Genomic DNA, 13,117 nt, shown 5'->3' with positions numbered 1-13,117 from the left:
TGAGACTGTACGCTAAGAGGAAGGAAGGAGGCCGGGGACTGGTGAGCGTCAGAGCCACCATCCAAGATGAAACAACCAAGATCCATGAGTACATCAGGAAGATGGCCCCAAGCGATGGAATACTTAGTGAATATCTCAGGCAACAGAAGCCCGATGCAGAGGAAGAAGAGCAAGAACCATCATGGCAGGACAAACCCCTGCACGGCATGTACCACCGACAGATACAAGAAGTGGCTGATATTGAAAAGTCCTACCGGTGGCTGGAAAAAGCTGGACTGAAAGACAGCACAGAGGCACTGATCGTAGCAGCACAAGAACAGGCCCTGAGCACAAGATCGATAGAGGCCGGGGTCTACCACACCAGGCAGGACCCCAGGTGCAGGCTGTGCAAAGATGCCTCTGAGACAATCCAGCACATAACAGCAGGTTGTAAGATGCTAGCAGGCAGAGCGTACATGGAATGCCATAACCAAGTGGCCGGCATAGTGTACAGGAACATCTGTGTCGAGTATGGGCTGGAGGTCCCAAGGTCAAAATGAGACACGCCTACAAAGGTGAGGGAGAATGACTGAGCTAAGATCCTGTGGGACTTCCAGATACAGACCGACAAACAGGTGATGGCTAACCAACCGGACATAGTAGTGGTGGACACAAAACAGAAGAAAGCCGTAATGGTAGATGTAGCGATCCCAAGTGACAGCAACATCAGAAAGAAGGAACACGAGAAGCTGGAGAAATACCAAGGGCTTAAAGAAGAGCTAGAAAGGATGTGGAAGGTGAAGGCAACAGTGGTCCCCGTGGTAATCGACACCCTCGGGGCTGTGACCCCCAAACTGGGAGAGTGGCTCCAACAGATCCCAGGAACAACATCAGAGATCTCAGTCCAGAAGAGCGCAGTGCTAGGAACAGCTAAGATACTGCGAAGAACCCTCAAACTCCCAGGCCTCTGGTAGAGGACCCGAGATTGAGGAAGACACACACCACCCATAGGGGTGAGACGGGAAATATTATTTTGTGTGTGTGTGTGTGTGTGTGTATATATATGTATATGTGTGTGTGTGTGTGTGTATGTATGTATATATATATGTATGTATGTATAAAAACTGATATATCGCTAATTTATATATTTGTAGGGGAGCATCTGAAAGGAATATATATATTTATATATACACACACAGTCAATCACCTACAGCAGGTTAACAAAGCATACATATTTAATATTGTGTGTATGTGTGTGTGTGTCTTCACGCGTGTCTTCATGCAGGCAGAAGAACTATTTCTGTGGATTCCCAGGAAGATGCTGATGACTGTTGAGTCAGCCCAAAACTCTGCACTTGGTAAGAATTTTAGGTTCTGAATTTATTAAATGTGCTTGTGAAGAAATTGCACTATCCCAAGAGCAAGTATGAATTATGTACAAGAAAAGATATCATCTTGAAGATTAAAGGAAAAAAAAAGCCAAATTGATTTTTGTTCCATATTTAATTGCTTCTCCCAAAAATGTCCTGTGAATGTTTTCTTAGTGGCACATTTCTTCACCTTTAGTGTGTAGAAACAACAGTAATCCAAGATTTTCAGGCTTCGATACAAAGCAGTCTTGTGTTATCTTGTAACTGATTATCTGTCTCAGCTTCTCTGTACAGCCAGGACCGCATCCTGCAGGCCATGGGCAATGTGACACTGGCTCTACATCTGTTGTGTGAGAGAGCCAACCCTGCATCATTCTGGCTGCCGTATATCCGCAGTCTTCCTCAGGAGTATGACACACCGCTGTACTACCAGCAGGATGAGGTTCAGCTGCTGCTGGGCACACAGGCAGTGCAGGACATCCTGAGCCAGTATAAAAACACTGCGCGGCAGTACGCTTATTTCTACAAACTGGTACAGGTAGGCACTTGCACTTAATGTACACACACACTGCACATACTATTGTTGCTGGTTGTAGTTACTGGTTAGCTACTTTAAAAAGCATGTGAACTGATTTAAGCTGCAGACTATTTTCAGTTGTCGGAAGTGGATATTTCTTTCTGAAAAGCACTTTGGGAGTCATAGTTGACATCTACCTTCTATACCCATAGACCTTTAGTTCAGTAAAGTATGGCTCTGACTGTGTGGGATTGTACAAGCTGAGTATGACTGACATCTCCCTCTCCTGCTACAAGTAGTGGTAGAAATCTTTCTGGTTCAAGTCCAAAAGTCATCACTAATGATACTGAACAAGAGCACAGGTCAGCTGAGGATTTCAGTCATGTTAATACTGTACCTTTTGGAATGTAGGTCCTCTAAATGGAGAATGTACTGTGGTATTTATTACTTGTACCAAGAGGACTTCAGTCTTATAGTTGACATACTCTTCTATGGCCAGGAAGGGGAGGCTTTAGGCCAGAAAATAAATTTAGAAGGACCATGGTTAATTTCATGAAAACACCTTAAATCAGATTATGTACATCATCACACTTGAACTAAGGATTATAGCTGCTGATCTTTCTCTTCCTTGAATTTTGTTTGATGTATAAACTACTAAATATGACATGATTTATGATCAGGTCATTACCATATCAACATCGGCAAGACCCTTTTTCAATATGGGAAAATATTCAATGTGTGAAATGATCACACAGACACAGTGATTGTCTATGATGAAATGTTGGTTTAACATGCCCAGATAATGGGATAATAATTTAATAATATGCTAATGTCCTCTTATTCATGTGAAGTGTTGTTAAGACAGAACAGGTTTGATCAGCTCCCTGAAATCAGCTAATTGTCAAAGAATTCATTTTTTGTCAGCACCTACATGATAAACTGGTGGGAGAATGAATGTTTGAATGTTATAACAAGCACAAGCTATGTCTGTAGTGTACTTCTTACTTTGAAGTAATTACACAATATACAGATGATTTAAGTGTCTAATGTGAATAATTTAGAAAACAGGAATAACCATATCTGTGTTTTGCTTACTACTCTTTCAGTATTACTTTACAGTGCAATTTCAGCAAAATCCACTAGATGGGTGTGTTGTTTTTAAATGGTTTAATATCAGTCACAGAGAATAGCTATACTGGCTCTAATGCTATCTATATGATTAATCATTATTTCATTTCATCCACATTCTGTGGGTATTGTGATCACTGTGTCACATGGTTTGAATTTACTACGTTTTCTTTTGGATGTTGAACTGAATGGTTTTGATGTAGCATGGTCTACTTATCCATCCATTATCTACACCACTTACTCCATTTCAGGATTGGGCTGGAGCCAATCCCAGGTGACATTGGGTGAGAGGCTGGGTACATCCTGGACAGATCACCAGTCTGTCACAGGGCTGACACATAGAGAGAGACACTTGCACTCATTCACATTTATGGGCAGTTTAGAGTCACCAATTAACCTAACCTGCTTGTGTTTGGACTGTGGGAGGAAGAATGTTCAAGAAATAATCCTTGAGCATGTTTCTGGAGAAAACGTGACCTCCACACAGTAAGGCCCAAGTTTTTAACAGATTTCAAACCTTAAACCCTTTTGCTGTGAAGCAACAATGCTAACATCCTCTCCAACATGCTGCCCTGTTGCATGATGATCTCCCGTGATGCAACGTTTTTTTGTTTATATTCAAAACTGCCCAATCAATTACAGTCAGTCACTTTTGGTTATATTCAATTTCAGTTCAATCCAATTCAATTTATTTGTATTGAAATACAAATATTGTATACAAATCATCTCAAGGCACTTTGCAAAAAAACCCCAACAAATCTCTTTAACAGAAGAAAAAACCTCCAGCAAAACCAGGTTAATGACATTCAATGGTGGAATATACATGTGAGGAGGAAGGGGAGGCGAGGGGAGCGGAGCTCAGTGCAACGATGGTCCTTGGGCAGTCTAGGCCTATAGCAACATAACTAAGGGATGGTTCAGGGTTACCTGAAGCCAGCCCTAACTATACACTTTGTCAAAAAGGATGGTCTTAAGTCTAGCTTTAAAAGTACAGTGTGTGTCTGCCTCCTGAACCCAGGCTGGGAGCTGGTTCCACAGAAGAGGAGCTTGAAAGCTAAAGGCTCTGCTGTAACATTTTACTTCTGGAAACTCTGGGAACCACAAGAAGACCTGGACTCTGAGAGCAAAGTGCTCTATTGGGATAATATGGTACTATGAGGTCTTTAATGTATGAAGGAGCTTGATCATGAAGGGATTTGCATGTGAGAAGAAAGATTTTAAATTCTATTCTGTATTTTACAGGGAGCCAATGAAGAGAAGCTAGTATAGGAGAAAGAAGCTAATATAGGAGTTAAGATATTGTATAGGCTATGTATCATTTAGTGGTTAATGACACTCAAGTGTCAAGTAACTGAATTATGGTCTGAATGATTTGAGTTCAATTTAAAGGCACATTTCTGATCCTGTGTGCATATATCTGTTGTGTCTGTACTGTAGTACTGTAGTATGTCTACAAGTTTGACCACTGTCCATGTGCAAATCTTCAGCTGTGCTAATCTATACCTGAAAGCACACATATGTATGTGTACTTATCTGACCAGCGATGACATGTTTAGCTGCATGTTGTCGTTCCGTCGCTGGCTATCTAGCTGGTGTCCAGCAAACGATGTGGGCTTCATAGACAATTGGGCCACTTTCTGGGGAAAACCCGGTCTGGTAGCGAGAGACGGCATCCATCCCACTTTGAATGGTGCAGCTCTCATCTCTAGAAATTTGGCCGAGTTTATTAGCCAACCTAAAGCCTGACAATCCAGATTGGGGACCGGGATGCAGAGACTCAGTCTGCCTCTCTGCAGTTTCCTTAGACCCGTCACCCCCCCTCAAACCACATAGAGATTGTGTCTGCCCCTCGAACATATAAATCTGAAGTTAACACGAGGAGTTATTCATAAAAATCTAATAAAAATTAAGACCACTCCTCTTATTGAACAGAAAAACAGAACAGATGTGGATTATTAAATATTAGGTCTCTTTCATCTAAATCTCTGTTGGTAAATGATTTGATAACCACCAAATTGACTTACTGTCTTACTGAAACCTGGCTACAGCAGGATGAATATGTCAGTCTGAATGAATCAACCCCCCTCAGTCATAAAAATTATCATGTTCCTCGAAGCACAGGTCGAGGTGGAGGAGTAGCTGCAATCATCCACTCAAACTTTCATTCTCAGAACTGTTATAACTCATTTGAGAGCCTCACTCTTAGTCTCTCACATCCAAACTGGAAAACACAAAAACCAGTTCTACTTGTCATTGTGTACCGTCCACCTGTCCCTTACTCAGAGTTTTTAACTGAATTTCCAGATTTCCTGTCTGATTTAGTGCTTAGTTCAGATAAAGTCATTATAGTGGGAGATTTTAACATTCATGTAGATGTTGAAAATAACTCTCAGCACTGCATTTAATTCTATATTAGATTCAATTGGTTTCACTCAAAATGTTAATAAACCCAACTACTGTTTCAATCACACCCTTGATCTTGTTCTGACCCATGGCATCGAAATTGAACATCTAATAGTTTTCCCCCCAAATCCTGTTTTGTCAGATCATTCTTTAATAACTTTTGATGATGAATCATGCAGCGTTTAGAAGAAAATTCCACTGCAGCAGATGTTTATCTGACTACGCTGTTAATAAATTTAAGAAAATGATTCCATCTTTATTTACATCTATGCCAAGTATGAACACAGTGGAGGGCAGCTGCCTCAATCCCACTCCCTACCAAATTGATCATATTGTTGACAGTGCTGTAGCCTCACTGCGTGAAACGCTTGATACTGTGGCCCCTCTGCTTAAAGACACCCTGCCATTAATTAACTCATCTTTATTAGACTTAGTAAATTTATCTCTAGTATCAGGCTACGTACCACAGGCCTTTAAGACTGCAGTAATCAAACCCTTCCTGAAAAAGCCTAATCTTGATCCAGGAGTCTTGGCTAATTATAGACCAATATCCAACCTACCATTTATTTCTAAAATCCTAGAAAAAGCTGTTGCTAAGCAGCTATCGGACCACTTACACAGGAATGAACTATTTGAAGATTTTCAATCAGGATTTAGAGCACATCATAGTACAGAAACAGCACTGTTAAAAGTCACGAACGATCTTCTCTTAGCCTCAGATAATGGACTTGTTTCTATACTTGTCCTCCTAGACCTTAGTGCTGCATTCGACACTATTGACCACAACATCTTATCACAGAGATTGGAGCATGTGATTGGTATCAGAGGAACAGCATTAAAGTGGTTCCAATCCTATTTATCAGACAGATTCCAGTTTGTTCATGTCCATGATGAACCTTCCACACGCACAAAAGTTTATGGAGTTCCACAAGGCTCTGTGCTAGGACCAATTCTGTTCACCCTGTACATGCTTCCTTTAGGCTGTCATTAGGAAGCACTCTATTAATTACCACTGCTATGCAGATGACACTCAGTTGTATCTATCTATGAAACCTGTTAACACAAACCAGTTAACCAGACTTCAAACGTGTCTAACTGACATAAAGGCCTGGATGACCAGTAACTTTCTACTTTTACTACTTCTACTTCGTTTTCAGAGAAAACAGAAGTTATTGTCTTTGGACCTCAAAACCAGGACATGTCCTTTTAACTCATAACATAAATACAAATCTCTAGAACTGCCTTCTTTCACCTGCGCAACATTGCCAAAATTCGGAACATCCTGTCTCAAAATGATACAGAAAAACTAGTCCATGCATTTGTTACCTCAAGGCTAGATTACTGTAACTCATTACTATCTGGATGTGCCAGTATCTCCATAAAAAGTCTGCAGTTAATCCAGAGTACAGCCAGAGTCCTGACAGGAACTAGCAAGAGAGATCATATTTCTCCTATATTAGCTTCTCTTCATTGGCTCCCTGTAAAATACAGAATCGAATTTAAAATCCTTCTCCTCACATACAAATCCCTTCATGATCAAGCTCCTTCATACCTTAAAGACCTCATAATATCATATGATCCCAACAGACCAATTCACTCTTAGAGTGCAGGTCTAATTGTGGTTCCCAGAGTTTCCAAAAGCAGAATGGGAGGCAGAGCCTTAAAGCTATCAAGCTCCTCTCCTGTGGAACCACCTCCCAGCCTGGGTTCAGGAGGCAGACACTCTCTGTACTTTTAAGGCTAGACTTAAAACCTTCCTCTTTGACAAAGCTTATAGTTAGGGCTGGCTTCAGGCAACCCTGAACCATCCCTTAGTTATGCTGCTATAGACCTAGACTGCCCAAGGACCATCGGTGCACTGAGCTCCCCTACCCTAACCCTCACCTTCCCTCCCCCTCTCTTCCTCTCCTCCCACCTCACATGTATATTCCACCATTGAATGTCACTAACCTCATGCTCTCTCTCTCCCCTAGTTTGTGCTCGCTCCCTCTCTCTCTGTACCTTCTGCAGCTGTCCCTGGTCCTGGAGCTGTATATCGCTGATGTGCAGTTACTGGCCCCACGAACCTGCAGTGTCCATTTGTTGTTTATTGTTGCTGTTCTTTTCTCTCTCCTCTATCCACTCACCCCAACTGGTCGAGGCAGATGGCTACCCAAACTGAGCCCGGTTCTGCTGGAGGTTTTTTCTTCCGTTAAAGGGAGTTTTTCCTCTCCACTGTGGCCAAGTGCTTGCTCATAAGGGATTTGTTGGGTTTTTAATTTTAGTTTTTGTAAAGTCCTTTGAGATAATTTGTATTGTGATTTGGTGCTGTACAAACAAAGTTGAATTGAATTGAACTTAACTTAAAGCTCAAGTACAGATAATGCAGCTGAACAAAGAGGCAGTTTATTGTAAAACCAGCTAGATACATCACAGTAGTTAGTTTTGACTTTGATTGAAGACATTTTTTTCATTACACACACACACACACCCTTCCCTCCTTGTGTAGAACCTTCCCCCACCTCCTACCTCCCCACTCCACACCACCTTACCCCCCTCCTCCTCAGATGACCGGGCTGGAAAATTAGCTTGTCACATTGGCTTTGAATTGAATTGACCTGAATGTACCTTCCTCAAAAAAAGCCCTCTCTGTCCCTTTCTCTTCCTCTCTCTTTGTCACAATTTCTCTCTGTCTGTCACTCTCATACTCTCTCTTTCTGTCACTGTCCCTCTCTGCTTTTTGTAGAGGAGTGTCATGAGGGAGGATGGTCCTTTTCTTGCTACCCAAGACATTGCTGTTCTTAGGAATTGGAGGCCGATGGCCCCCTTTTTTGTATGTGTGTTATAAGGCAGATGTGTTCACCTCAGGTCAGCTACAGTGGTGTGAAAGTGTTGGCCCCCTTCCTGATTTTTTTTAATTTTTTTTGCATGTTTGTCACATTTTAATGTTTCAGATCATCAAACAAGTTTAAATATTAGTCAAAGACACATGTAAACATATCATGCAGTTTTTAAATGAAGGTTTTTAAGGGAAAACAAAATCCAAAACCCTGTGTGGCCCTGTGTGAAAAAGTGTTTGCCCCCCGTTAAAACATAACTGTGATTTATCACATCTGAGTTCATTTCCTCTAGCCACACCCAGGCCTGATTATTGCCACACCTGTTCGCAATCAAAAAATCACTTACAGTGGGGCAAAAAAGTATTTAGTCAGCCACCAATTGTGCAAGTTCTCCCACTTAAAAAGATGAGAGAGGCCTGTAATTTTCATCATAGGTATACCTCAACTATGAGAGACAAAATGAGAAAGAAAATCACTTTTTTTTTTTTTTTTTTTTTTTTTAAAGAATTTATTTGCAAATTATGGTTTAAAATAAGTATTTGGTCACCTACAAACAAGCAAGATTTCTGGCTCTCACAGACCTGTAACTTCTGTAAGAGGCTCCTCAGTCCTCCACTCGTTACCTGTATTAAAATCAGTGTTTTTACTCTGAGGACAAGGTAAACTGTTTGTCTCTGTGTGGAATACAAGACGCGCTTCTTCATGTCCGTGACACACCATCATCCAAACGCGCAGAAAAAGTGAGTAAATTCTATGATGAAGTTTGACGTTTTATGTCATTTCTCGGGAGTGTGCACATATTTACCTGGTTCACCTGACATTATTTACATGTGAACAGTGGACAGTGTACAAGGCGGGACCGCATTACCTGTAATGAGGTGAGACAGGAAAAAACGGACTTCTTCTTACGTTCATATGGATTAAATAAAAAGTGATGATTTGTTTTCGACTTGAATTGTTTGACTTAAAAGAAAACATTTCAAGCTTTCTAGCCATATAATTCTTATGAGGCAAGTATTCGCTGAGATTCTGGTTGTTTTATTTACGCGTCTGTGAAGAGAAATGGCAGAGACAGAAAAGTCCGAGAGCGCACCCTGTCGGCTTTCTTTATTTAAAAAAAGCACGTTTTGTTGTTATTATGATGGTATACCACTAAAGCTAGACCCTTTACAGATTTGAATGATATACTTCTTTTATCTGTACGATCAGAATTGACAGAGTAATTTAAGTTTGTTTCGGTCTTATCAGGAAAAGATGCGTCAAAACGTGCCAGCGCGTGCGTTGACCCCAGAGGGTTAATGGCACCTGTTTGAACTCGTTATCAGTATAAAAGACACCTGTCCAAAACCTCAAACAGTCACACTCCAAACTCCACTATGGCCAAAACCAGAGAGCTGTCAAAGGACACCAGAAACAAAATTGTAGACCTGCAATTGAAGGTTGCAGGGAAGACTGAATCTGCAATAGGTAAGCAGCTTGTTGTGAAGAAATCAACTGTGGGAGCAATTATTAGAAGATGGAAGACATACAAGACCACTGATAATCTCCCTCGATCTGGGGCTCCACGCAAGATCTCACCCTGTGGGGTCAAAATGATCACAAGAACGGTGAGCAAAAATCCCAGAACCACGCGGGGGGACCTAGTGAATGACCTGCAGAGAGCTGGGACCAAAGTAACAAAGGCTACCATCAGTAACACACTACGCCGCCAGTGACTCACATCGTGCAGTGCCAGACGTGTCCCCCTGCTTAAGCCAGTACATGCCCGTCTGAAGTTTGCTAGAGAGCATTTGGATGATCCAGAAGAGGATTAGGAGAATGTCATATGGTCAGATGAAACCAAAATAGAACTTTTTGGTAAAAACTCTACTTGTTGTGTTTGGAGGAGAAAGAATGCTGAGTTGCATCCAAAGAACACCATACCTACTGTGAAGCATGGGGGTGGAAACATGCTTTTGGGGCTGTTTTTCTGCAAAGGGACCAGGACGACTGATCCATGTAAAGGAAAGAATGAATGGGGCCATGTATCGTCAGATTTTGAGTGAAAACCTCCTTCCATCAGCAAGGGCATTGAAGATGAAACGTGGCTGGGTCTTTCAGCATGACAATGATCCCAAACACACCGCCCGGGCAACGAAGGAGTGGCTTCGTAAGAAGCATTTCAAGGTCCTGGAGTGGCCTAGCCAGTCTCCAGATCTCAACCCCATAGAAAATCTTTGGAGGGAGTTGAAAGTCCATGTTGCCCAGCAACAGCCCCAAAACATCACTGCTCTAGAGGAGATCTGCATGGAGGAATAGGCCAAAATACCAGCAACAGTGTGTGAAAACCGCAGTGACAACTCATCCAAAAGGTCACAAAAGACCCCACAACAACATCCAAAGAACTGCAGGCCTCACTTGCCTCAGTTAAGGTCACTGTTCATGACTCCACCATAAGAAAGAGACTGGGCAAAAATGGTCGGAATGACAGAGTTCCAAGACGACAACCGCTGCTGAGCAAGAAGAACATAAAGGCTCGTCTCAGTTTTGCCAGAAAACATCTTCATGATCCCCAAGACTTTGGGGAAAATACTCTGTGGACTGAGGAGACAAAAGTTGAACTTTTTGGGACTGTTTTGCTGCTTCAGGACCTGGAAGACTTGCTGTGATAAATGAAACCATGAATTCTGTTGTCTTCCAAAAAATCCTGAAGGAGTATGTTCGTCCATCTGTTCGTGACCTCAAGCTGAAGCCAACTTGGGTTCTGCAGCAGGACAATGATCCAAAACACACCAGCAAGTCCACCTCTGAATGGCTGAAGAAAAACAAAATGAAGACTTTGGAGTGGCCTAGTCAAGGTCCTGACATGAATCCAATTGAGATGCTGTGGCATGAAAAGGCAGTTCATGCTCGAAAACCCTCCAGTGTGGCTGTGAATTACACCAATTCTGCAAAGATGAGTGGGCCAAAATTCCTCCACAGCGCTGTAACAGACTCATTGCAAGTTATCGCAAACGCTTGATTGCAGTTGTTGCTGCAATTGCTGTAAGGGTGGCCCAACCAGTTATTAGTTATTAGGTTTAGGGGGGAAACACTTTTTCACATAGGACCATGTAGTTTTGGATTTTGTTTTCCCTTAATAAAAACCTTCATTTAAAAACTGCATGATGTGTTTACTTGTGTTATCATTGACTAATATTTATACATACTAATTTGTTTGATGATCTGAAACAAAGTGTGACAAACATGCAAAAAAATAAGACATCAGGAAGGGGGCCAACACTTTTTCACACCACTGTATATATTTTGACCTCTGAACTTCTGATATCCAGGTATAGAAACTGGCTCAGTGGATTTTCACAGCTACTCTGCCTCTGATGGTCTCCACCTACACAGATCTTAATTTCTTTTTCAGGGATCAGGCTGATTTTTACTTTCACTTTTAAAATGCTAAAAAGACATTTGAATAAAGTTGTTTTGAAAAAAGAAATGTTTAGTCCAGAAAGGCTATATATACTAACTAAACGGTGAATGTGAATAAAAGATTTGATAAGAGATTTAGTTTACTTTTAATGATCAAGGTTAATATTCTGAGTAGTTTATCAACTTGGAAGTGGACCCAACTTTAAACAGTGTGTTAGAAAATGAAAATGGTATTTTGGAATCCGTTGACCAAATCTTTAAAAGTCACTGATAACTTTTCTGACACTGATTTAAATTCTTTTGTTTTTAATTTCTGAATTTCCCCCATTGGGGATGAATAAAGTATCTATGTAAATCTGTTAAAAGTTGTTGGAATAGATTTGATGGATGAAAGGGAAAAATTAAGATCGAAGGAGGAATTGTTGGTTTGAGGAAAGAAACCCTGTTGGAGAAATGTCTGCTCTAACTTTTCCTGTAAACCTTTTCCTTCTCTTCTGTGCAGGCCGCAAGCCTGTGAGGGTTCTCTTAATATGAATAGTGGGATGCACATGCAAAAGAGATGGCACAGTTTTCAGACAAAGTCTACATGTCCTATTTCTCCATGAAACACATTCTGATTTTATAATAAGGTAGAGTGTGGTACACGGTGGGATGGTCAGTCCTAATTTAGCCACACCTTTACCCTTGGTGCAGGAGGCACTGTACTTTTTTCTTCAGGTGTTTGTTTCTAAATAAATCTGTGTACCTGTGGGTTTTCCCTAACAGAATTAGATCAGTGAACTGTGTAGGTTTAGGGAGGATTTTAATCTCACAATAGATGTTAGTCTGGACAGGGCACTGTATGAGAGAGAGCAAAGTATCACACATACCATTTACCACTTTTCTGAAGAGCCCACTGACTGAGCTAGATTTCATACACACATGCAGGGTGAAACACTGACAGGATTTACTGTACAGGTACGGTATCAGGGTCATGGATGGTAGGGTCACTGCAGCTTGTTAGGAGAGGATTTAGATTTTGCAATGTCTTGGCAACAGACTAGAGTTATACTTATGACTCCAGTAGATTGTACAAATCACCATTGTCACTGCAAAACTCCAATGCCAGTACAATATTTAGCTGGCATTTTAAAATAAAAAATTTGCAGTACTTTTCTTTTTTGTGTCTTTATGGGAGGTACCAAGGAGGATATATATATATATATATATATATATATTTTTTTTTTTTTTTTGTGTCAGTGTTAGGATCCACTAGCTAGATTGCATGCAGAAATATTCTATACAACGTCACATTTTCTTACTTCTTACAGCGCCACTGCTCTGCTGCAGGTGAAACAACAAGATGACTTCACTCTTCAATCCTTAGCAGTCTTCTGTGTTTTTTTGCTACTAAAAAAAGGCTAAAAGAGCAATTTAAATAAAGGACTTTAAATTCAAAAGGCCTGAAGAACAACCACATATAAAGTATCCACTACAGAGTATATAAAGATAGAGGCATG

At 41.0% G+C, this 13,117-nt stretch overlaps 1 protein-coding gene across 4 annotated transcripts in view; it reads left to right on the top strand.

Moving 5' to 3' along the window:
• The window catches only part of setd3 (SET domain containing 3, actin histidine methyltransferase), a 34,556-nt gene that overhangs the window by 9,408 nt on the left and 12,031 nt on the right, over positions 1-13,117 (top strand). For all 4 annotated transcript variants that reach the window (XM_026299550.1, XM_026299581.1, XM_026299571.2 and 1 more), the window contains 2 exons: positions 1,265-1,337; positions 1,631-1,887. In XM_026299550.1, coding sequence (XP_026155335.1) covers positions 1,265-1,337; positions 1,631-1,887 — 330 coding nt within the window. The remainder of the gene's footprint in view (positions 1-1,264; positions 1,338-1,630; positions 1,888-13,117) is intronic.

This window comes from Mastacembelus armatus, chromosome 22 (assembly GCF_900324485.2).
Source record: "Mastacembelus armatus chromosome 22, fMasArm1.2, whole genome shotgun sequence".
Classification (NCBI taxonomy): domain Eukaryota; kingdom Metazoa; phylum Chordata; class Actinopteri; order Synbranchiformes; family Mastacembelidae; genus Mastacembelus; species Mastacembelus armatus.
The sequence above is the reverse complement of the archived record's forward strand: the minus strand, read 5'-3'. Positions and strand labels throughout refer to the sequence as shown.